This window comes from Rhinolophus hipposideros (assembly GCF_964194185.1).
Source record: "Rhinolophus hipposideros genome assembly, chromosome: 10".
Taxonomy (NCBI): domain Eukaryota; kingdom Metazoa; phylum Chordata; class Mammalia; order Chiroptera; family Rhinolophidae; genus Rhinolophus; species Rhinolophus hipposideros.
Window position 1 is genome coordinate 7,615,618 of NC_138056.1, and position 25,907 is coordinate 7,641,524.

Genomic DNA, 25,907 nt, shown 5'->3' on the forward strand with positions numbered 1-25,907 from the left:
AACCCTCATAGACTGCTGGTAGGAATGTAAACTTACACAGACACTATGGAAAATAGTACAGAGATTCCTCAAAAAATTAAGAATAGAATTACCACACGACCCAGAAATTCCCTTCTGGGTATCTATACAAATAACCTGAAAACATTTACCTGTAAAGATATATGTATCCCTATGTTTATTGCAGCGTATTCGTGGTGGCCGAGACATGGAAACAACCAAAGTGTCCTGCGATAGACGATTGGATAAAGACATGCTACATATATGCAATGGAATATTACTTGGTCATAAGAAAAGATGAAATACTGCCATTTGCAACAATATGAATGGATTTGAGATTATCATGCTAAATGAAATACGTTAGACAGAAAAAGTTGAGAACTATATGACTTCACTCATACGTGGGAAATAAAACTGAAAGCAACAAACGAACAAGGCAAACAAAGAAAGAAACAAAAACTCATAGACACAGACAATAGTTTAGTGGTTACCAGATTGGTAGAAGAGACGAAAGGGGGTCAAATATATGGTGTTGGAAAGAGAACTGATTCTAGGTGGTGAACACACAATGCAATATATAGGTGATGTATTCTAGAAATGTACACTTGAAACCTATATAACTTTGGTAACCAATGTCACCCCAATAAATTTAATGGGAAAAAAAGAACTTTGCTCTAAGATAATAATGGCCTCTGTTTCATTGTCTCTTTTGAGCTCCTAGTTTAAATTCATCATATAGACTAGATTATTATGTTGTTTTAATTCTATGTTAAAGTAGTCCTCTTATTAAACTCTGCATCTGTTTCCTGTTTACGCTGGACACAAGCTGTTCCCAATCCATGCACTTTCCGTCTGATGTTAGACACCATATCGGGGGACAAAAAGGCTGAAGTCGGAAGACCTGACTGCTGATCAGCAATGCTTTCAGAGAAAGATCTCGATCAAAAAGGGGGGAATGATAAAGACTAACTGAAATTTTAACCAAACATTGTCAGGTGGAATAGCCTATGGGAGGCGCTAGGGCTTATGGAAATTCTCGCACTCTGTAATTTCGAGAACACTACCCGCAAGAATCCTCCAGGAAGAACTCTTTATTTATACTGAAACTCTATGGTTCTCATGGCGCCTCCCATTAACTTCCTTTTCTCTTTCATAAATATTCCTCCATCTTGACTCACAGGCCAGAGATTGCTCTTAGCTTGTCACGTCTGTATGCTCTGGGCTGCAACCCTTTCTTTTTCCCAAATAAATCCTGTTTGGTGACGAGACACCTAGTTGTACTATTTTTCAGTCAACAGTGTAAAACTGTTCTACCCGGAGCTGACCATCAGACACGGCCATGGCTTCGGTAAGTGCCCTGGAACTTTCTGTTAGTGGCTCTACAGCGAAGGGCAGCTCCCTTCTTCTAAAGGCCTCAGTCTGGGTGCCTGGCCTGGGGCACAGTTACTCAGAGCTTGTCTTCAGAAGGCTTTCATGGAAAATGTTTAGAAGTCCATTTTCCTCTGGACTGTGAGGTCTTTGGGGAGAGTGGCTCTCCTCTCTGCATCTGGTAGTAGGATGTGTCTGGGGAACCCCAAGTGGAAGGAGCTGTGGGTGTCTAGGAGCTGTGCCAGCCTGAGCTGGGGAAGAAGCTGGAGTGTGGGCCAATGGGGAGACCAGGGACTTGCGAAGTGAGTGAACCCTCACCTTCATTGCCTCACCTGCTGTCTGGAGATCTATGCCTTCTAGGCACCAGTCTGTTCTATCTATTTCCTCCAAGTCATTTGTCCAGCCTGATTCCGTGCATTCAAATTTCAGCATCTGACTTGGAAATCGTCCCTACCAGTAGTGCAATTTCCTGAATTAGAGAAATTGAAGGAAGGGGAAGGATCATGTCAGTGGTGTGAAGCTAGAAAAACATAACGTGGACTCTTGCCATTATTGAAAAGCAAACAATTCCTGGAAGACATGAGTCAGATTCCAGAGCAAGAGGGGGCATTGGCCTCAGTCAGCAGGGTGTGGCTCTGTCCCAAGGGCCAACACCCTGCTCTATTTTTTTGTCAAGGAAGGGACACAAGCTGACATTTTGGCTTTCAGGAGACCGTGCCATGGCTGTGACCATAGACATTAGGGTCATTAGGGGTGACAGTGAAAGTCCCCTTGTACTCCCCAGATGTAGACCAAAAATGGACCTGCCTGCCCTGACTGACAGAGAGGAGGAAATGGGTGGGAGTCCTGGTCCCAGAGACCATCCAGCCTTCTCCTCGCACAGTTCCTTTTCTCCTACTGCAAGCCAGGCTTTCGCTGGATCCCAGAGATGAGAGAGGACGAGCACACAGGACCCTCCCTGACCAGAGATGAGGGAGGACGAGCACACAGGACCCTCCCTGACCAGAGATGAGTGAGGACGAGCACACAGGACCCTCCCTGACCAGAGATGAGAGAGGACGAGCACACAGGACCCTCCCTGACCAGAGATGAGGGAGGAGGAGCACACAGGACCCTCCCTGACCAGAGATGAGAGAGGACGAGCACACAGGACCCTCCCTGACCAGAGATGAGTGAGGACGAGCACACAGGACCCTCCCTGACCAGAGATGAGAGAGGACGAGCACACAGGACCCTCCCTGACCAGAGATGAGTGAGGATGAGCATACAGGGCCCTCCCTGACCAGAGATGAGGGAGGAGGAGCACACAGGACCCTCCCTGACCACAGATGATTGAGGATGAGCATACAGGGCCCTCCCTGACCAGAGATGAGGGAGGAGGAGCACACAGAACCCTCCCTGACCACAGATGACTGAGGATGAGCATACAGGGCCCTCCCCGACCACAGATGAGGGAGGAGGAGCACACAGGACCCTCCCTGACCACAGATGAGGGAGGAGGAGCACACAGGACCCTCCCTGACCACAGATGAGGGAGGAGGAGCACACAGGACCTCCCTGACCAGAGATGAGTGAGGACAAGCACACAGGACCCTCCCTGACCAGAGATGAGGGAGGAGGAGCACACAGGACCCTCTCTGACCAGAGCTCCAAGCCCAGACGGGGTGCAGAGAGCACAGGCAATCACAGCACAACATGATCCAAGTCGGCAGAGGTGGAGGTCCTTGGGACCTGACGACCCAGGGTGGCAGCTGGGCTTTTAGGGCAGCTTCTCAGAGGAGGGGTGTCTGATGGGGCAGAAGAGGAGGATGAGTGTGGGAAGGTGGTCGGGGACAGACAGAGGCAGTCACACGGAGGAGCAGAGCAAGAATGAGCTCCCAGGGAGGGAAAGGGCAAGTCACTGAGTCAGCCTGGGGGGCAGAGTGCAGTGGGGGGAGAGGAGGGTGGGGAAGGGCCTGGCATGAGGGGCCGGCCAGCTGCCCAAGGCCATGCCTGTGCCCTGAGGCCAGAGGAAGGTCATGGCCAGGTGGGCCCTTTGGGAAAGCACAGTGGGTCTTGGGGAGACTGGACTTGGAGTGGTGGGGACAGGAGGCAGAGGGACAGTCAAGAGACCATGGGGGTCACAGAGGCAGGGACTGGGCTGCCCTGAACCAACTCAGTGGGCAGGAGCTAGATGAGGAGGTGAATCAGGAGAGATTCTAGAGTTAACACTGACTGGACTTTGTGGCTGGATGTGGTGCGGGGGGGAGTGAAGGTGAGGCAGAGGGAAGAGGTGGATGAGGGAGACGGAGGACTTAGGATGGCCCTCTTTGGGGATTGGGAAACTTAGAATGAGGAGTTGGAATGGAGGACGTCATTCCCCAGATCAGCAACATAGAGGGAAGAAGAACACAGTAACTATTCATTCTTGCAGCTGGGGTGCCCTGGGGTTGAACATTGACCATGAGGAATGAGGTGTGGAAGGGGAGGCAGGCAGGGCCATGGGGTGACTATTGAAAGATGCAGGCAGAGAAAAGACCCACCTCAGATTCTCAAGTTGGGCAAATCATCACCCTCTTGCAACCCTGGTTCCTGCTGCTGAATGAGGGGGTGATAATGCCTCCTGTTCAGGTTGTTGAGTGGATAGAAGGGCTGATGGCAGGTGTCCGCTGCACTGTCAACAGCTGTGTGACCTACCCCACAAGACCCTGATCCCTGGCCAAGCTGCCTGTTAGGTCACAATAATATCCTTTCAATTTTCATCTCTCCAGGCACCAGCTATGATAGAAGGGCATTTGAGGCCAGGATGGAAAAAAGAGGTTCTCAATGTGGCCATGAGCATCACTGGCAGGGGGTGCTGGGCTTGAGGGTTCGTCTGCACCAAGGGCAAGGACTCAAGACTGACTTTCTAGTGTCACCCTGGATGGGCCTGGTTCTTGGACGTTGGAGAGATGCTGGCACATCCGGTCTCATGAGAACATACGTGCAGACACACGTCCACACAGGCACGTGCATGTGAGCACACTTTTGAATGAACATGTACTCAGCAGATACACTCCCTGGACCCTGCCCCATTTCCTACATCTTGTAGGGGTGGGGTGTTTTTCTCAGGCTTCAGTCCCTGGTGCCTATGAAAGTGACAGCAGGACCCAGCGCCCTCATATGACAAGTGTTCTCATCTTCCTGGTTTCCCGTGAGGTAAAGAAGCGTCAGCATCGTCCCTTCCCCAAAAGAAGCCACTCTTGCGGGGTGGGAGGAGGGTGTGCTCCAATTCATGTACATCCATCTGGTTGTTCTATCACAAGCAGGCCAAACACCATACCTGGAAACCTGGTTGATATTTTTTGGCGTGGCAATGAGCACCGGGCCATCTACAAGGGAGACGAGAATGTGGTCCATGTGGGGCTGGCAAGTAGGGAAAGATTTTCCTTTTAAGTATCTGTCCTTGTGCTTGCTTTGGCAGCACATATACTAAATATCAGCCCTCGAATTTAGAAGCAAGAACGTGGGCACGCTGAATTGTAATATTGTGTTGTTTCCTGCTGGGCACCGTCAATTCTTTGAAAATAAAAGACCCCGATCTTTATTCTCTACAGGATGGAATTTGTTGCACAACAGTCGAGTTGCATTTTTTTTTTTTTTAAGATTTTATTGGGGAAGGGGAACAAGACTTTATTGGGGAACAGTGTGTACTTCCAGGACTTTTTTCCAAGTCAAGTTGTGCTTTCAATCTTAGTTGTGGAGGGTGCCATTCAGCTTCAAGTTGTCCTTTCAGTCTTAGTTTTGGAGGGCGCAGCTCAGCTTCAGGTCCAGTTGCCGTTGTTAGTTGCAGGGGGCGCAGCCCACCATCCCTTGCGGGTGTCAAACGGGCAACCTTGTGGTTGAGAGGACACGCTCCAACCAATGGAGCCATCCAGGAGCTCAGCAGCAGCTCAGCTCAAAGTGCCTGTTCAATCTTAGTTGTACCATCCCTTGTGGGACTCAAGGAGTTGAACCCGCAACCTTGTGGTTGAGAGCCCACTGGCCCATGTGGGAATCGAACCGGCAGCCTTCGGGGTTAGGAGTACGGAGCTCTAACCACCTGAGCCACCGGGCCGGCCCGAGTTGCATTTTTTTTTGATAAACCCTCTCACGTGACCCAAACGGAACTTATTCACAGAAGTTCTGAATAGTGTCAGCCTGGCTCCACAGAGAGAGTGGGGCCTCCAGAGTGTGAGTCCTGGTTCCAAATCCTGGCTCCATTGCTTGTCAGCTGAGACTCTGGGCCTGCTACTCAGTCTCCCCCAGGCTCAGGGGGCAGTCTCCTGAAGAGGGCATGGTGAGCCGTACCCCTTTGGGACAGAGAAGGGATGGAAGGAGATCACATGTCCAACACCAGCATGGGGCCTGGCACAAAGGAGGGAGCTAAGAACAGCTATCTCGCTCCGAATGATCAAATGGACAGAGCAGGACGCACTAATTCATTGACTCATACACACAGTGGGGTCTCTACCTCGTGGCGAGATCAGTGAAGGGCTGGCCATAGAGCAACCTGTCCTTCCCCCTCCTTCTGCCCTACACCCTAACACTCTCCTGAGTTTCGAGTCTGTCTGTCTGTGGTCCCCAGGAAAGTTCTTCACATCCTTAAGCAACCAGGCCAATGATACAGGCCCTGGCCTGCAGATGAGAATATCCGTTCTGCGAGGCGGGAGGTTGAACCGGTGGAGGAGACCCGCGAGCAAGCTCCTCGTCTCTAATTTATGACACGGCCCCACTGGTAAGACCTCTTTGTTTTGGTGTGATGCCGTTTTCTAAGGTTCTGCTCGTGTTGGTGGGGGGGGGGGCTTGGCAGCCTCAGTGGGGCCAACGTATTACTTCTCACAATACCGGTAAGAGCCACCATTTATTGAGTTCCAACCCAGTACAAGGCATCTTAAGTAATTGCGACTCATAAGTCTCACAAGCACCCTACTACGTTAATGTCATTTTCCATACTTTGTCATATGAGCACAGGGAATTTGCCCAAACCCATGAAATCTAAGGTCATAGAGGTGTCAGGAGTTGAACCCAGGTCAGTTTTTCTCTTCCTGGGATAGCACTGTATGCTTTCAAAACTGTACTTAGAGGGTCATCAGTGCAGAACCCTGAGCAGGAAACAAGAGCCGGATCTGGCTGTAGCACCCCACGGACCAGCTCTGTGACATCTGACAAGCACAGTGCCAGGCAAGTGCCAGTCTGCCCTGCTTCGTCCTCTATCCCGTCTACCTCACCAGGTTCTCAGAAGAACGAAATGTGTGTGAAGTGATGGGAAGCAGATGACACTGTCTTGGGGGCTGGGTGGGATGATGACAGAGGTGACCCTGAAGGCCCACAGGGCGCAGAGCTGCTCCCCTGACCAGGACCATTTTCTCTAGACTTGTTAGATGAGAATGAAATAAATGTCTAAATTCTTCAAGGCCCTGAATTTTGAGGATCCTTCTTAGGCTACAAGACCTGCCTCCTTGTGTGGGCCCTGAAGGAAGGTGGAGCCCAGTCCCAGGCTCCTGCTGTGTGTGTGTGTGTGAGTGTGTGTGTGAGTGTGGGGGGGAGGCGGGGGGTGAGGGTGGGAGGGGGCTGCGCAGCTGGAGGAACCTTCGCACCATGTGCCCTCCCTCTATTGTGGGGCCTGATGCCCCAGCAGACTCAGGACCCTGGCCCTAGAAGTGAGCTGGGCCCAACACGGTGGTGACAAGTGGACACTTTGATGAAGGTAGGGGAGTGGGGCCAGACTGTGGAGCCCTAGGTGTGGGCTGGACACCCTCTCCTCTGGCTCACTCCTCAGTAGTGGATACAGTAGAGCTGGACACTGCCACTGACCCGGAGCTCCCGCAGCTGCTCCAGGACCTGCTGGCCCAGGCTGGTGGCCCCCAGGCCCTGCCCATTGAGTGCCAGCTTCAGCCCACCCTCCTGGCACAGGAGCAGCACCTGGGAAAGAAGGGCATGAGGCCTGCAGGCTTCCTGAGGGACCCTCTGCTGCCCACCTGAAGCCCAGACCAGGGAGCCCCACCTCCCCTCAGAGGACCAACTGGACCCATAGGGCACCCAGGGGTGGAACACACCGGGGCTAGGGTCCAGCTTGTCACCAGCCCTTCCACATGGATCTTTCCAGCCCTGGGCCTCAGTTTCACCATCTGTAACAGGTTGCTTCCCCTGGAGGAGAAGTTCTCAACCCTGGCTGCGCACTGGAGTCATTAGGGAGGCTTTTTAATAACGCTGATGCCAGGGCCCGCCCCGATTGATTACGCCTAGGTTCCTGGGCATGGGATGCCTGGCTCTGGCACGGAGGGTGGAGAGCACTGGCATGGATGTTCTCCCCAGCGAGCTCTGCCTCTCTCACCCCTGGTCTCCTGGTTGGGAATGCCTGGCTCAGACCTACCTCGAAGAATCGCTGGGGGTAGAAAAGAAAGGGGGCCAAGATCAGCTTCTTCCGTCCCCAGGGCGAGACCCAGGCCAGAGTTCTGTCTGTGAAGGAAGCCCTGAGTGTCACAGGAACGTGCGCAGCGTCGTCCAGCAGGCTCAGCGTGAAACTGCGGGAAGGGGCCCAAGAAGGCTCGACTCAGCTCCGGAGCCCTCAGGCCATGGCTCCCTGCTTCCTCTGGATTGCGGCTGCTGGGCCTTGAGGGGAGGGATGGCAGTGGGAGAGCAGCTGGAAGGCTGAGCAGATTCTACCTTCCTTCCTTCAGTCCCAGAAACAAGCTCTTGGACACTAACAGCTCAGAATGGAAATACCTGATGGAGTCTCACAGCTGAGACTGAATCCTCACATTGCCACTCACTGGCTGCAAGGTAGCAAACGACCTTGCCCGAGCCTCAGTTTCCCCTCTTCATAATGGGGATAATTATATTAGTAGTAGCTAACATTTGTTAACTAATATGTGCCAGGTATTGGCTTCAGTGTTCTGCAAATAGCGTAGGGGTAAGAGCGGGGCTGCCTGCGTTCAACCCCGGCTTTGCTACATTCTAGTCCTGTGACCTTGGGTTAGTCGATGTCTCTGTGCCTCAGTTTCCTCGTCTGTAATGTGGGGGATAACAACAGTATTGTACTCGTCTGTGGGGTTGTTATGAGAATTAAATGAGTTACTGCAGGTATGCAAACTGCTTAGAATCGCACATGGTGTACAATAAGCACTCAAATCACACCTATTGTTTAAAAACCAATACTTTAAAATACAAAGACTACCTCACGGGGCCATTGATAGGAACAAAGGAGATAATGTATGTGAAATGCTGCAAATAACTGGCACGTAGTAGGCATTTTATAAATACTACTGTTTGCTTCTCTGGACTCTTCACAGAAACCCTGTGCAGAGAGGTTTATCAGCCCATTTAAATGACCAGGACAAGAAGTTAAAGGACTTGCTCTGTGACTAGTGACAGCCGTGGGGTTTTAGGCTAGACGTGAACCAGGATTCAGGATTTCAGGTTTGGGGTGGGGTGTGTGTGTGTGTGTGTGTGAGTGTGAGTGTGTGAGTGTGTGTGTGTGTGTGTGTGTGTGTGTATGGGGGGTGGTCCTTCTGCTGCTTGGCGGCTGCCTCTCAGTTAAGACAGCCAGATTCTGTCTAGGGAGCTTCCAATGTCCCCTTCTCTGAAGCTGTTGACTGAGCCCCCGCAGGAAGTAGCTGAGAGTTGAGGAAATGCAGGATCCAGACACAGGGCAAAGTGTGGAAAGGGCCTGCCCTGATGGGCCTTTCAGGGACTTCTGGTCGATCTGTTTCAGGAGGACACTCCATACATTTCCAGTTTTGGGAAGGGGACTGCAAGGGCTGGGTGCTGGGCAGAAGCTTGAAAGGCAGGGACCTTGGATAGTGGCCTGCATGGAGCCTCTGGCCCCATTGTGACTGGGAGCTGGCCAGCCCCAGCTCCAAACTCGTTTCCCAGGCTCCTCCCAAGAAAAGGCTTTGTCTTCCAATTGGCCTGAGAACTCTTGGAAGCCTCAGGGCCCCCCCACCTCTGCCCCGTCCAGCACAGCCCTCGGCTGGGTAATGGCCTCACTCTGGAGGCCCAGTGAAGCTCTGCTGAAGCTTTTCGAGGCTGCAGTCAATCCCCATATCCTCAGTGCTTGGAGGGAGGGTAGGGAGGAAGGACAAATTTTTAGGCAACTGAACCCCATGACCTTCATTTCTGGCTCCATTTGTCTAAATCAAACCATAGTTGCCTTCAGAAAACCACAATAGCAGCAGCAGCAGCAGCGTTTACTGTAGGCTGTGTGCTAAGTGTCACCTGTGCTAAGTCTTGACGTTGGTGACTCATGGCCGAATGTTCTGGCTGGTTGGTACTATTCTTCAACTTTAAAGTAATACCATATTCAAAAATGGAGAGCGTTTAGATAAGAGATGGCTTCCAGACTTCCCTTTAAAATCACTAAGAAGATCTGGCATAAGTACGTCTATGGAAATATTCTTTTCACGTCACCATCTTCCCAACTTGGTGCCTCACTATTCATGACATGTGACCTGTCAGGCTGCTGAGGGTACAGGAATTGATGGGCCTTGAGAAAGAGCAGTTTAATTATTTGCTGTGCCACTAATAACTATGTGACTTTGAGTTAGGATGTGAACTTGGTCTCATGTTTCCAGGTTTTTGTTTTGTTTTGTTTTGTTTTTTGTGGGGGTGGTTGTGGGGGAGGTGTTCTTTCTGTCACTGGGAACTATTTCATTTCCCCTATAAGGTTGGGCTTATGTTTCTCCTTTTTTTCTGATGGGGAAACTCAGCAGTCCAGACTCAGACAGGTGTAGGGACGTGCCCATGACCACAGTTTACAAGAGGCAAAGCCAGGAATCCAGCCCAGCTGTGCCTGGCTTTGGAGGCCCACGTTGTCCAGGGTTGTGTGGCCCGCCTGTCCCAGAACTCAAGAGTATGCAAGGCAAGGGTTTAGTGAGGGCAATGATTTCAAAAACGAAAACAAAACAAAAGGAGAAAGAGCGGGAGAACAGAGGGCGCTCCCTTCACTCCCCTGCCCTGGAATTCCACCAAGAGAATTCTGAGACTAGCACATTTGTGGAGCACATACTATGTGCTTGGCACAATTCTAAGCATTTATACCACCCTGAAGCAAGCACCATTAACCCCTTTTTATAGACAAGGAAACAGACACAGAAAGGAAAAGTAATAGCTTTGAAGTTACACTGGTACTCAGTGTCCCCTGCAGATGTCAAACCAGGCAATCTGGCCCAGAAAAGTCATGAAATCCAATGCAATTTCAGAAAGAAGGGGAAAAGGAGGGAGGGAAGGAAGGAAAGAAGGAAAAGAGAAAGAAAGGAAAAGAGAAAAAAAGAGACACCCTGGTCTAACTGGCTTTGAGCCCGCAGGTATGGGAAATGGAGCACGAGTGCCCCCTGGGGGAGAATTTAGGCAGCATTCACTTGGTAACTGTCCCTCTAAGTCCCCACTTCCCAGCACCAGGCCTCCTCTCTGGGTTGCCTGGCTGTGTTTCCTAAACCACGCACTGTGTCACTGTGGGAGGTCGCATCCTCAGCCTGTACCTTTCAAGGGCCTTTCCCGAGGCCTCAGCGGGGGTCTGCGAGGAGAGACTGGTTGGCCTGACCAGGTGTACAGGCAGGGAAGATACTCCCAGAATTGGGGCTGCTGGGACCACGAAAGCAGCCTGAGCCCTGGTCCCAATCCCACCCTGCCTTCCACAGGCTCTGCGACCCTGGGCAGCTTACTTCTCCTTGTGTTCCTCTGTCTCCTCCTGTGCAAGATGGGAATTACATGGTGGCGTTGGACACTATAGAGGGAAGGCATATAAAACTCCAGCCTGGCTCAGAGCTGCTTATCCTCCTTCCATCTGTGTACTTACTCCTTGGGTTCTGGCAAGACCAGCCCCCGCAACACGATGACCTGTCCGGGCCAGAGACCCCGGGGAAGGGGCCATAAGCAGGGCATCTCCTGGAGGAACACGGGAGATGAATAAGAATGCGACTCACAGAGGAACTCGGGAGGGGTACTGCCCCCTGAGCGGCTCTGTGTGCCTCAGGGGCTGGGGGGCCCTGGGGCTGGTAAATCTCTGCCTCTAGGCCTGCAGCCAGGTGGAGACTGAGCTCTGCTCATTTATTAAACACCTACTGCAGGCCTGGTCTCCCTGGCCTTTCCAGGCTGAGCTCAGTCCCCTCGGTGCTGTGATACCACATATGTCCCCCATCGCTGCACCCCAAAGTGTAACTGTGCATTCATTGGTCAGCCTTCCCACCAGCCTGGAGGCCTGGAACTGGCTGGTCCCTCTATCCTGGAGCCCGGTACAGAAGAGTATCAAATAATTGTGTGCAGAATAGATGACAAAAAGGTCAAATGAAGCTGGAGCTTTAGCCTGAAGCTTCAGGCCCACCCACAGCCCGCACTTGTCTATGAAGGGAGGGGAAACCCTGATGTTGAGGGCATTTCCCACCAGGTGGGAGTGCCCTTCTACCCCCAATGGGGCAGGTGAGGGACTACACCTCCACCTGAATGAGGAGGGAGGTCACTCACCAGTCTGGGGCTCTTCAGCAGGAAAGGCTGTCAAGGAAAGAAAGAGGGGACACAGAGGTCACGTGGTATTTGCTCAGTAAAAGGGAACCTGTTGACATTATTAAAAACTAGGGATATTTGGGGTTTTTCTCTCTCAGAGACAATACAGGTGAATGATTGGAGCCCCAGTGGGGTCCTCCTGAATTCATATGGACACCAGCTCTGGAATAATGGGGAAAAACAGAACGAGGGTCTTTCATTCACTCACTGTGTGGCCTTGGGCAAATACTTGGGCGTCACCTCCCCTTCTGCCCTACAGGCCAACCCCAGCTACCACTCAGGGTTGCTCTGAGAATTGAAAGCTGGAACCTAAAGGGAACTTCTGAAAGGAATACGGGCCCTGCCCCTTCTGGCAGCCATCCCAGCCCCATCCACCTTCCCAGGCTAGGAGAGGCAAATCCAGGCTCTCCAGGGATTGAGGCAGAGCCAGCTGTATCCATGGCAACCATGCAGTGAGGAAAGGGGCAGCTGGGCCTGTGCCAGCAGCAGTGAGCGGCAAGTCACGCTGGGGGAGGAAGGAGGACCAGCAGCTCAGCTCCTGTGGCTTGGACCACAGGGCCCACCTTGCTCCCAAGAGACTCACATATCCAACTGGATACTCGTTGCTGCCCTCTGAAAACGGCTGTTTGGAAAGAGAAAAAGCAACAACAGGATTCATTTTTTTGGCCCTTGCCTGCCCTGCCTGTGCCCAGGATGTGGGCAGAGGCCACTTTGGCCTTGACAGCTCCTCATTCTCCCTATAGGTCTCGTCAGTGGGTCTCAAACCCAGCATTCTAAACATGCTGATTCCTAGGCCTCGCCTCAGCTGTACCCAATCAGAATCTCTGGTGGAGGGCCCCAGAAATCTGCATTTTTAGTAAGCTCCTCAGGTAGAAGTGACACAGCCAGCGGCTATGTTTGGGCTCCTTGGCTCCCATTCTCCAACTGACTTGTCTCCTAGCTATGGCTCGTCTGTGTTGACCAGACCCCACAGCCAGTATAAACTTCCGTCTGAGGCTCTTTGGTCCTCCTTCTATAGTCACCTTCTCTTCCCCTCATCCCACTCATATCCATCACCTCCATGGGGCCCCTCCACCTTGGCTATAACTGGTGTGACAGGGCTTGTCTGAGGCGGGACGAGGTCTCGGGCCTGTCCAGGCAACAGGGGAAGTCGGAAGCCGCTGCCACCCAGGCCTTGGCTCCAAGGGAACTTACGTTGATGTTCACGAACCCAACAGCCTTCACCAAGATGTCACCAAATATGCCCAGGGTGTCCACACGAGACAGTGGGAGCCGGTAGCGGTAGTGGAGAAAGTGTTGTCCATTCACGCTCACCTGGAGAGACGCACAGGGGCTGGCTCGCTGAGTTCATGCCAGGCATCGGTGAGCACTCTTACCTGGAATGTTCCTCATTTAGCTTCAACTCTATGAAGCAGGTGCATTTTGCAGACAAGGTGCCTGAGCTTGGGAAGCCCATGTGACCTTCCCAAGGTTGCAAAGCTGGCAGATGGCAGAGCTGGCCGTGGAACGGAGCTACCTTTCAACGCCCCTCTCTGCCCCTGACATAGCACTTCCCCACGCGGTCCCTCCAGTCGCCTCTCTGCAGACCTGCCAGCAGCAGCACGATGTCTATGCACAGGTGAGGAAACAGGCTCGGGAGGCTGCGTGGACCCTACCCCGGGCTCTCTCCCTCCACTGCTGGCTCTCACCAGCTCCCTACCCCTGGAGAAGTTTGAAGGTCCCTGTCATCTTTCTGGCAGTTCACATCAGCGGTGACAGCCTTCAGGTCAAGTTCTCTCTCCCTGTCCCCTGCCCCTCAGCTGTGAGATGGGGACAGTGAAAGAACCCTCCGCATGGGTTGTTGTGTGAGGATTCCATGAGCGGCTATTTAAGGGCTTAGATCAGTGCCCGGCATATCGTCGTATTGCCGGTGCTCTCAGCTTACAACCTGTGACTATGGCGGAGGCGCCCTCTCCAGGGCCAGGCACCACAGAGCTGCCCTGTTGCCACGTGTACCAGCTATGTGGACCCCGGGTAGGTTGGCAGCTCCTTGGTCCTCTCTGTCCTCGGCCCGTCCCCCGTTGCCTCTCACACAGTGACACAGGAACTCAGCAGAAGGAAGGAGGGGTGGAAGGACATAAGTGCTAGACACCCGACACCCTCCCACTTACCTTCATTTCCTCATTCCCAAAGAGAAACAGGATGAGGAAGCTGGCTCCTCTCTGCAGGGCCAGGTGGGGCCACCGGGCCTCAGCTTGCCAGAGCCCATTGTGCAGGCTGTTGCAGATGACATGGGGCTTGGTGGTGTAGAAGCGAGGGTTGAAGTGGATGGCGATATCTGGCCGGGGATGTAGGCTGCAGCCGCACTGGAAGTCGACCTGGAACCTGGAGACCAGGCTATCAAATGGCACTTCCTCTCAGAGACCCCCAGAGACCCCGAAGGCAGAGAGGAACCCCCAGCTGAAGCCTCTGGGCTGAGCTCCAGCACCTCTGTGGAGCACTCCCCTTACCTGCGTGCCTCTAGAGGGACCACTCCCTGTAGCATGACCATTTTGCCTGCACGCAGGCCACCAAAAATTGTCGTGACATAAGGAACCACCTGAACAAGAGGAGAAACCCATCCATACACATTTGGAAAAAGGGCCGAGGGACCCTTATGTCAGAGGGGGGCAGAGGGAAGAAGAATAAGAAAATTCAACGCTCCTGTCCCTAACAGAATGTTCTCATGGAGAAAAATCAGTTTTCTCTGAAATGTTCTCCTCCACCTGCTCCCCTTTCCTGACATGTGACCTTCACATGTCAAAGCCACATTGCCCTGGAGAAGCCAAGTTCAGCTCCACTGCCCCCTTGGAGCACCAGCTCAGTCCCTCTGCCCAGCTCCTAGGGTATAATAGTGAGGCTTGCTGTGTCCTGGATGCCATTCCGGCCTCCAGAAAACTGCTTTCGAGGCTCCCTGAGCACTATTTAGTGGCCAGAGTTAGGGTACTGGGAGGCGGGAGGATGAACCAGTTGGGACCCGAGAGTAGACCCTGATGTGGACGTCTGGAGAGATACCTAACAATGGCCCAGCCTACCTTCCCAGACTCACCTTTCTCCTCATAGAAGCTGCCTGGCGTTCTTAGAACACAACACATACTTTTACAACTCCCTACTTGTCTGGGGCTGTTTCTTCTGCTCTCCCTCCACCCTGAGAAATCCATCTTGACTTTTAAGGCTTCCGACGTCTTCTCTGACACCTTCTCCAAGCATCACCCACTTTGGTGCCTGAATTATTTCCCCAGGACGCTTAGCTGGTATGGATAGCTTGGCCCTTGGCTGGCTGGCTTACAGAGAAACATGTGGCTGGCTGTCTACACTGGGAGGCACAAGCCCCTTGAAGCTGAAGCCCCGTCTTTCCCTTCCGCAGGCTCAGTGCCCGGCCTGGCCCAGTGTGGGCTCTGAACAGATGTTCGCAGAACACATGAGGACACGCAGTAGGTACACACTGGGCAATGTCACAAGACTGGCCTTCACGTGGTCTTGCAATTCTCAGCAGCCTTCAGAATCCCAAGCACCTAGAGAGAGCTGAGACCCCACAGCACAGCTGCCAAAGCAAGGAGCAGTTGTAACCTGGGCAGCGGCTTCAGCCCATCACCCCAGCACCTTGGGAGGTGCGGGAAGGCTGGATGGCCAGAGCACTCACAGCTTAGCTGGGCTCAGCACTTCGATCTCTCTCACTTCCCAGGCTCCAGGCCTGGCCAGTAATTAACTGAGCTGATGCAGCTCTTGTGGGAGAAAAGGGCCAAGTAAAGAAAAAGCGATAATTAATGCTGTTAGTGGGAGGGTGGATTCCACTGGGAGTTCAGCCTCCTATAAAGCATGGCCAGCCTTCAGAAAATCTGCATGCGCACTAAGCAGAGGGAAGAAGGGAGGAAGCCGCCACCCCGTCCCTGAGCTGCAGGTTCGGACCTGACTCCTTTCCAGGCTGTAGATGAAACTGCCCTTCCTAGGTGCTCAGTGTCCCCCCAGTGACACTCCCCACTCCCCCTAGATCCTCCAGTCCCATCATGCAGTCGGGGCCCAGCATTGTGTCTCCAGGCTCTATTACTTTTAAAATGCAATGACCCTGTGAGCCCAACAGTCATTCACACCCAAGTGGGAATTAACTGGCCTGCCGCTTTGCTAAGCTCAGGAGGGACTTTCTAGAGCCTGTGGGCAGATGCTGGGAAGCAGGCCCAAGACTGAGGGCCTCTCTATCCCACCACCAGGGAGTCTGGAGCCAGCTGGAAGGGAGGTGCCCCGGGACCTGGGAGGTTCCAAATCTAAGTGGCTGCTCACCGGGTGGAAGACTGGTGGCTGCAGAATGAAGGTGTCAGGAAGCGGGTCCAGTTTTTCTCCGGGTGACATTGGGGGTGGGGCGACTGCAACTGGAGCTGCCGATCCTGATTCTAGGAGCCCTGCGCCCACTGGACTGACTCACCTTTCCCAGCCGGGATCCTAAGAGCCTGGGGCAGCTTTACCAGCTGTTACTCTCACCTGTGCCCTGCAGGGTCCTAATGCCGCTTGGAGGAGGACAGGGAGGGCAAGTCTGGGAGGGCAGCGGTCCACCCCTGGTGCCACTCCCCAGCTCTAGCTGCACTGGCTGCACTGGGGCTGTTAGCAGAAATCCGCGTCCAGGAGTAGGAAACTCGCACTGACTAACTGACCAACCAAATAGCCCCTTTGGGTCTGAAGCATTCGGCTGGCCTTCACGGATGGGAGCAAGAGGCTGGCTCCTGGGGGCCGGAGTAGTTTGTGGTTTCCCGGGCTGACCTCTGAGTCCTCGCCTGGTCAGAGGCAGAGTTAGTGGTACATGTGGCATGTTCCAGGAGAAGTCCCGCCCCAACTTCCTGGATACCATTGACTGGCTTCTTCTCTCCTCCCTTCCTCTCTCGCCCCATAAAAGGTTCTCATTTCTTTCCCTTATTTCCCTGCCCTGTTGCCCACTCTTCTCAATTTTGTAAGTTTTATAGTCCCCTGGGGCCCCATTTCGGCATCAGCGGAAAGTGCCAGGACCCAACTGGTGTCACACGAAAGTGGGAGGGGGATGTGAGAAAAGGGCAGGGAGAGAGGAGTGCCCACTTAGGCTCAGAAAAGGCAGCGTGGTGCAGTGGGGGGGCCCACAGCTACACCCAAGGAAACCTGAGTACTTGCTCAGCCTCTGCTCTAACGTGCTGTGTGCCCTGGGACAAGTCACTTGCCCTCTCTGGAACTCCCTTTGTTCATCTGTATATAGAAAAGGTGACCACAGCAGTGTGTGTTTCCAAGGGAGGTCTGTATCTGTGGGGTGGACCCAGACATCTGCGTTTTTATCGAGATTCCCCATGATCCTTTGGACTAGAGTCCATCCAGGTTTGGTTTAAATTCCAATAAGGCTTTCCCTTTAAGAAGCAGCATAACTGCTCAACTTTATCATGAGTTGGGAGGTCTGGGATCTGACCAGTATCAGACTTGGCAGCAAGAAATTCCTGGCAGGATGAGGCTGGGCAAAGGCTCAAGTGCAGGGAAGTGTAACCGGCTCCTTAGAGGGAGGGGCGAGTGCATAGGCAGTGGGGGGAGACATCTTAGCTGCTACTTAAGGGTTGAATCAGCATCATCTAAAAGCTTGTTAGAAATGCAAACATTGGGGCCCCACCCAGACCTACAGAAGAGGGATCTCTGGGGGTAGCGCCCAGGAATTTGCATTTAAACGCAGATTCTGATGCTTGTTAATGTTTGAGAAGCACTGACTTAGGCAGGGCTTGGAGTACTGAGGCAAGGAGTTTGTTCAGATCTTGGTGGATAGGTGGAGCTGGGCTGCTGAAGGTGCTTTGTGTGGGGAAATTCAATCAGAGGTGTGTTCCGGAAGAAGAATCTACACACATACCAGCTGGAGGAAAAACCAAAAGTGGAGAAACCAGCTAGGCTGGACACTTTCTTCTCCCCATCCAGCCTCAGTTCCTGTCTGTGAATCAAAAAAGGAGGATGTGTTAGTTGCTTGGGCTGCCGTAACAAAATAGCATAGACTGGGTGGCTTAAACAACAGAAATTTAATTTCTCATAGTTCTGGAGGCTGGAAGCCCAGGATCAAGGTGTCAGCGGAATAGTTTTTTTCTGAGGCCGCTCTCCTTGGCTTGCAGGCAGTCACCTCTCAGTCTGTGTGTTTATATGTCCTAATGTCTTCTTATAAGGACACCAGTCATATTGGACCAGGGACCACCCATATGACCTCATTTTACCTTAATTACCCTTTTAAAACTCTTATCTCCAAATACAGTCACATTCTAGTTGCTGGGGATTAAGATTTCAACATACGGTTTTGAGGGATACAATTCAGCTTGTAACAAAGGAGTAGCTACAACTGTTCTCTTTCTGAAATCCAAGGTTACTGCCACAGTCAGGAGTGGGGGCTGGTGAGGGCCTGCAGTGGGAAAGGTAGCAGAAGGAAGAAGGATGGTGCATTTCATTTTTCTTTTCAGGTGACCACAGTTTGGGGCAGGTTAGAGGGACTCGACTGGGCTCAAAGCACCTCCAGAGCTTGTTGAACATGAGAGGTTCCAGAATAAGAGAGGGCCTTAGAGTCTGTTGGTCTGTTAGGGGTGGGGGAGGCCAAATCCCTCTTCTTGAACCAGAGTGAGGGGAATCTTGTGAGAGAGGTCCAGGAAAGGGCTTTTGATGACCCTGACACTAGCTGGGGGTATTTCCCCTCTCCCCCTTGCTGGCACCGCCCCACCCCAGCTCCTTACTCCCTGTACTTTCCCCTCAGAGTACTTGTCACAACTTGTCATTGTTTACTGTAGACTTGTTTAATGTTTGTCTCCACATTACCCCTACTCTCCATGAGTAGATTTATTCTTACACCATCAGTACTGGGCAAATGCTTGACACAGAGCAAGTGCTCAAAATGTATTTAAAGAATGAATGACAGGATGGTTTATGGCTCCTGTCCAGTCTCTTCCTCTGTCTCTCCCCTGGCAGACGTGAAACTGTGGCCCAAGCACAAACTAGTCACATACTCTTCTAACTGGCTGCAGATGATAACTGAGGCAATTTTACCTATATCTACCAATTACCAGCTAATGGTTTAGAAAACATAATCCGTGGTCAGGGTTGTCAAAGCCGCTCTGCTCTCGCCCAGTCTTTGATCCAGCAGCCTTTTTCACAACTCCGGATCTTAAATGGATCTAAGGAGGCATTAATGCATAGCTTAATCTCCTTTGGTTTACATCTCTACCCTTTTCTTCTATCTGACCCCCTTCTAGCTCACTGGCAACTCCCCTGGATTCTCTTTCTCGAGGGACCAGTTTTGCATCATCCTGGAACAGAGAGTGGGATAATTAGGAGAAATACTAGGCAAGAAGAATTGATAGAACCTGACAGCTGAATGGATAAAGGAGACTAGGGGGAAAGGCCAACAAAAAGCTCCAGCATCTTGAAGAAAGTGATTGGGATTAACGGAAATGACATTAACGAAAGGCAGGGAAGCTGCAAATGTAATCTGGAGGGGTGGCAAGCTGGCTAGTTTCACTCAAGACCACTTTGGAGGAGGTAAGGGTGCAGGAATCAGTCTGGACAGGGCCTGGACACAGGGGATGTTCAATCAGTGTTTGTTGAAGGAATGAAGGTAGTATTGTCTGAGAGCATGTTAATACATTCTTGAAAAAAGAGTTTCAATTTACTTGGGTGCTATTCTGCTCTGTGGGTGAGTTTTAGTGGCTGTGGCCATTTTTCATAACTGAGTGTTATGGTTGTAAAAGGGAGCGGGAGCAGCAATCAATCTCGTTTTCAGGGAACTTCCAGTCTAATTGGAGAGAAAAGACACACACTTAGAGAGGAGACCAAATAGGACAAAACCAGCTGCTTTTCAGTTATCTTGCTTCACCCCTACCCCCCAAACAGATGGAACCATTTGGACAGAAATATTGCAAAACAGAGAAAAGCACAAGCATCACCTATAACCTGAGTACGCTAATACAACACTTCTCATTACTTTGATGTATATCCTCCTGTGGGGGAGGAAGAAGTCTTTTTCTACCCTTCTAGGTTCTTCTGGTTGGTCTAATAATTAAATCGACATGACACAGGTTAACAAGAGAAAATGACCAAATTTAATTACACACACGTATGGGAACCCCACATATTTGAGAGAGTCAGAGACCCCACAAACATGAGAGGTTCCTAGACAGAAAAGGAAAATGAGGTGTTTACGGCATTCTGAGCCAAGGAATGAGGTAAGGGGCCTGGGGCTTCAGAGGAAGGTTATTGCAGGACGATAAGAAGAGCCAATGTTAGGTAATTAGAAGTTTGCCCTGTACCACAGATAGGTCATAAAAAGTTATTTCTGGTGATAACTCTTATTATGGGCAAGGCCCCTAATTTAAATTCTTTAAGGGAGAGGTAAAGGTTTCTCATGAACCTGCAGGATTTCCATGGCCTTCAGCTCAAAGTAATTCACATGCCAAACTGGCACGTCTTAGGGAGGCCTGTTCTGAACCCCTTCACTACCAAACTTCTTCAGATCATAGATTTATTGCAGAATCTCAACTCAAAACCCAAATCAGCTTGAGTTTTTTTCCAACCACTGCTCTTGACTACATCTGCTGACTCCCTGCTGGGGTGTGGACCCCTCAGTCTGCTCCTATCACTTTCCAGTCACTTTTGGTTACTGCAACTCAATCCAGTTTAGCACTGGTCATCAACATTTGTTGACATCATAAAAAGAAAGAGAAGCAAACACATATACTGCCTGATAGAAGAACACACCACCAATAAAATCCTCTTGAAGGAAAAGTCATCGAATCTGAATTTCATTGAGTCTCTTGGGGCAGCCGGTTGGCTCAGTTGGTTAGAGCACAGCTCTCATAACACCAAGGTTGCCAGTTTGATTCCTCCATGGCCAATGAGGTATGCTCTCCACAACTACATTGGAAACAACGACTTGACTTGGAGCCGATGGGTCCTGGAAAAACACACTTTTCCCCAATAAAATTTTTTTTAAAAATATGAATCTGATTGAGTCTTTAGACTCAACTCCCAGTTTATAGGAATACTGGGCACAAATTGTCATGATGAAAACAACAGCAACATTCTGACTTTATAGGACAAGTGACTCACTTTTCTTTAATTAAAAAATTACAAGGGGAAAAAAAAAGGTGGCGCAGAAACCTATAGGGCAGAGGTTGGCAAACTTTTTCTGTGAAGGACCAGATAGTAAATATTTTAGGATTTGAAGACCATAAAGTCTCAGATGCCACAGCAACTGGTCAATTCTGCCCTGGTAAGAAAGTTGCCATAGACAATATGTAAATGAGGGCATGGTTATAGTCACATAAAATTTTATGGACACTGAAAGTTAAATTTCATATAATTTTCACATCACACAACTATTCTTTGTTTATTTTTAAAAGCATTTAACAATGTATAAAACCAATCTTAACTCTCAGGCCATACAAAAACAGACAGTGAGGGCTAGTTCATGGGCTGTAGTTTGCTGCCTTCTGCTTTAATTAAAAGAAATTAAGAGGCACATCAACTGATTGTAACTTACAGACTTTGTTTAGATTTTGGTTCAAGCAACAACAACAAAAACCAGTTAAAAAACATATACGCAATCAGGTGATGTAAACATTGATTGGCTATTTGATGACATTATAGAACTTTAAAAATATTTTTATGTTCCTTTGGGCACCCTCACACTGCAGTACCCTGGAACGGAAGGGAAGGCAGAAAGACTACAGTTAGGGGCAGGCAGAAGGAACAAGGTTGACAAGTCATGGGGCAGTCATGGACTCCCTCAAGCTCTGTGCAGTTCTACTAGTACTGGGGGCCTTGGCTTTGTGGTCTTGCTAGAGACAATGTGCAGGCCCTCTTCTTTTACTCCAGCACTCTCTGCCACTGAAGACGCTTTAGAGAGATCCACATGGATCTCCCTTTGGGTCCTTCCAGAAGTAGGAGTCCTTCCTCCTGCAGCCAGCCAGCCTGCAGCCCACTAGCCCAGCCTGGCTGCCTGAACCTCCCCTTGGCTCGTGCTCCTCCTCTTTTGCTCCTTCCACGATGCCACAGGAGCCTCTGAGGTCCTTCTCTGAGCTCCATGACAACCAGGAGTTAACAAACATTCACTATAGGACCTTCAGTGTCTATTTTAGGAAGAAGAATGATGATTTTAGAGGGAAGGTTTGAGATGCAAAAAGGAATGATAAACAAAGATAGCGGCAAACATACCATCTAAACAAATGTCTGTATAATATAATAATGTATAATATAATACTAATCATAACAACAGTAATGTGAATTCTGGGTTTAAAAAGAGGACAGAACTAAAATAGCATGGGAGGGGGAAATTGGAGTAAAAGTGTTCTAAGGTCCTTGCATTGTTTCAGAGGGCTGTTTAGGATATTATTTTTAGACTTTAAGCATGCATGTTAAAATTTCAAAGACAATAAATAAGAGCGTGTAAACTTCCAAACAAGTAGAGGGAAAATGTAATATACTTAAGATCAGATCTTTATGAAGATTATAAAACTTCATTGAAAGATATTAAAGAAGAGCTAACAAATAGAAAGCTTTAGTACTGGTATGTAATGGGTTGGAAGGCTCAATTTGGTAAAGAAGTCAAAATTGCCAAATTGATTTATGGGTTCAATGTAATTTCAATCAAGATGCCAACAGAATATTTTGAACAACTTTACAAGCTAATTATAAAATATTTATGGGGGGGGCCAAAGCCCAAGAATAGTTAAGAAACTCCTGAGGAAGAATAAGGAGGAGGAATCTCAAGATATCCATACATATATCAAGATTTATCATAAAGATATTATAATTAATATCACATGATAGTAGCATAAAGACCGACACTTTTACCAGTGGAGTAGAATAGCACCAACAATATTCCTACTCATTCCTGAAGGCTTGACTCCTGACTAAGGTGGGCCTGCTCATCACTGGAGGAAAGAGAAACTATCAATAAATGTTTATTCCTTTGAGGAAAATCAAATTGGCTTTCTGCCTCACACATACAGAAAAATCAATTCCAGACAGATTAAATGAAAAAGACAAAAATCTTAAATTTGTGCAAGAAAATATAGGAGAATATTTTCCTGACTTCAGGGCAAGGAAGGACTTCATGAAAAGACACAGAGAGCCGAACACAAAAGAAAGGGTTGATAAATTCTACTTCATTAAAGTCAATAACTTCTTTTCATCAAAAACTTCATAAGGAAAGTGAAAAGATAGGGCATGAGCTAGAACATAATATGTGTAAAAAAGCAGAATGGACTAAAAGATGAGTGTCAGGAATATATAAACAGCTCCCACAAATCAAGAAGACAACTGCAAAAAAAAGAATGAGCAAAAGACATGAACAGGCACTTCTAAAAAGAAGAAATCTAAATGGTTAATAAATACACGCCAAGGTCTCAATCTTATTAGTGATCAGTGAAATGCAAATTAAAACTTCAGTGAAATACTATTTTACATCCACTCACCTGGAAAAATTAAATGTGACAGTACTAAGTGTTAGTGAAGATGTAAATCCACAAGAATTCTTATACATTGCTGATAGGAGTGAAATTGGTACCTGCAATTGGGACACTGTTTCAGTCTTCTACTGCAAAGTTGAACATTGGCATACCTTTCTTTCTCTTTCTCTCTCTGTAGACACACACACACACACACACACACATACACACACAAATTCTGACAATTTAGTTGACGAACTTGTTGCAGTGATGTTGCTAACCTTTTCTGACATCAGAGGGATTATTTGTTATGAATTTGTACCAACTGGACAAACAGTTAACCAAGTTTACTATTTGGAAGTGCTGAAAAGGCTGTGTGAAAAAGTTAGATAACATGAACTTTTCACCAACAATTCATGGCTCCTGCATCACGACAATGCACCAGCTCACACGACACTGTCTATGAGGTAGTTTTTAGCCAGGAAACAAATAACTATTGGAACAGCCTCCCTATTCACCTGATCTGGACCCCAGTGGCTTCTTTCTTTACCTAAAGATAAAGGAGATATTGAAAGGAAGACATTTTGATGACATTCAGGACATCAAGCGTACTACTACAACAGCCCTGATGGCCATTCCAGAAAAAGAGTTCCAAAGTTGCTTTGAAGAGTGAACTAGGCTCTGGCATTGGTGCATAGCTTCCCAAGGGGAGTACTTCAAAGGTGACCGTAGTGATATTCAGCAATGAGGTGTGTAGCACTTTTCCTAGAATGGATTCACAAAATTAATTGTCCGACCTCGTGTGTGTGTGAGTGTCTGTGTTGCCAAAAAAAAGTATACACATTTTAAGAAAGGAAAAAACTATTAAAATTGTAATACTCAATATATACCAATAACAAAAGATGAATACAAGTCATGTTTGACTTCTGCAATTACAAGAGGTGCTCAAAGTGGTTACTGTCAGCATCCAGACACTTCTGATTACTGCATACTGCTTGACCGACGTTGACCAAAGTGTCCACATGTATACACTTTTTTTGGCATTCCCAGTATCTATCTATCTATCTATCTATCTATCTATCTATCTATCTATCTATCTATCTCTATACATATATATGTACATACATTAAATTTATTGGGGTGACAATGATTAGTAAATTTACATAGATTTCAGGTGTACAATTCTGTATTACATCGTCTATAAATCCCATTGTGTGTTCACCACCCAGAGTCAGTTCTCCTTTCATCACCATATATTTGACCCCCTTTCCCCTCTTCTACCACCCCCCACCCCCCTTACCCTCTGGTAACCACTAAACTGTTGTCTGTGTCTATGAGTTTTTGTTTCTTTGTTTGTCTCGTTCCTTTATTGTTTTCAGTTTTATACCCCACATATGTGTGAAGTCATATGGTTTTCTACTTTTTCTGCGTACCTTTCTATATCCTATAGATCTTATACTAAAATCTCTTGCATGCATACACCAGGACATAATTTAGGTTCTTTTCAATAGTTTCTCATTTCAAATTAGAAAAAAACAAACAAGTGGCTTTATCACTGCATCAATAAATTGTGCTATAGTCACATCATGGAATATTTTCCAGCAGGGGAAATGAATTACAGATCTATATACAAAGTGTATTTTTATGGGAACAACTTTGAAAGAAGCAACTTGCATTTGCAAAAGATAACATACAGCAGGATACCATTTTTATAAAACTTCAAATAAGCAAAATGAAACAATGTATTAGGGATACAGAAGAGAGATTTTAAAAAACTTTTAAAAAGCAAGGGCACAAGAGACACAAAACTCAGGAGAGAGATTACCTCTGGCAGGGAAGCAGGGAGGTGGGATAAGGAAAGAACAGAGGTAGGAGAAGCATCTGTGCTAGGTATGCTCCAGTTCTCACACAGGATGGTGTATTCATGGGTAGAAATTTGACTACCATGTTTTATAACGATATGCATTCTTTTGTATATGTTATATGATATAATATATATAATATTGATATGTATATCTTAAATTTAAAAATAAAATATGCATGTGAAAAAATACATATAAAACTGAATCCCTTAAGATTTTAACTCCTGAATGTGCCTCCCCAGGCCCTGGGAATCTGGCCTCAACCGCATTCTCCGTCTGTCGCTCCTCTGTCTGCTCCACGACATTCAGCTTCTCCAGCCACATCAGATGCCCCTCAAGCCTTTACCAAACTGTTCGGTGTTACCTTGCACCCCTCGAATTGCCTCCTACGTCCTTTTCCCTGCCTTTCCTCTCAGAGCCCCAGACTCCTGGGCCTTCCAGCATCCCCATTCGTGCCCTCTCTGTTCCCGGACGCGCTCACCGCGCCCGCGCCGTGGGCCCCGCCCGCGCGCTCCCCAGCCCAGAGCGCCCCGGCCACGCGCCCTCGCCGTTTGCTCTGCGCCTGGGTCTTCCCTTGGGCAGTCCCGCCCGGCGCTGCCGCAGAGCCCTGGACCCCGGGGCTCCGCTGACTTGGGGCTGTGCCCACTGGGAACTGGCGGGGCGCGGCGTCCCTTGCCAGGCCCGGGAACCCGCCGGGCTGCAGCAGAAGGATGGGTCTGAGCCACGTCGCCGGGAGGAAGGGCCAGCT

The 25,907-nt window shown here is 49.3% G+C and overlaps 1 protein-coding gene across 2 annotated transcripts; it reads right to left on the reverse strand.

Annotated features, from left to right (window-relative positions):
• Positions 1 to 4,986: 4,986 nt before the first annotated feature.
• LGALS12 (galectin 12) lies at positions 4,987 to 16,661 on the reverse strand. Of its 2 annotated transcripts, none has more exons than XM_081064515.1 (9): positions 16,162 to 16,661; positions 14,355 to 14,443; positions 14,016 to 14,229; positions 13,060 to 13,179; positions 12,449 to 12,487; positions 11,827 to 11,853; positions 11,162 to 11,250; positions 7,739 to 7,889; positions 4,987 to 5,675 (listed from the first exon to the last, which is right to left on the reverse strand). In XM_081064515.1, the coding sequence occupies exons 1-9, from the start codon at positions 16,228 to 16,230 to the stop codon at positions 5,634 to 5,636; spliced, it is 840 nt and encodes a 279-aa protein (XP_080920641.1). In that variant the 5' UTR covers positions 16,231 to 16,661; the 3' UTR covers positions 4,987 to 5,633. The 2 variants fall into 2 exon arrangements, with proteins under 2 accessions (XP_080920641.1, XP_080920640.1); XM_081064514.1 differs by lacking the exon at positions 4,987 to 5,675 and adding an exon at positions 6,212 to 7,287 and having other exon boundaries at positions 16,162 to 16,647.
• Between the last annotated feature and the right edge of the window lie 9,246 nt (positions 16,662 to 25,907).

What these genes read in the sequence shown, in the direction of transcription:
- LGALS12 (XM_081064514.1), bottom strand. Translation starts at nt 16,230, where the DNA reads ATGTCACCCGGAGAAAAACTGGACCCGCTTCCTGACACCTTCATTCTG. An exon ending in AGCCACCAGTCTTCCACCCG is followed by an intron (nt 14,444 to 16,161) that starts GTGAGCAGCCAC and finishes CCTCTTGTTCAG; the next exon opens with GTGGTTCCTTATGTCACGAC. An exon ending in TGCTGAAGAGCCCCAGACTG is followed by an intron (nt 11,251 to 11,826) that starts GTGAGTGACCTC and finishes GTGTTCCTCCAG; the next exon opens with GAGATGCCCTGCTTATGGCC.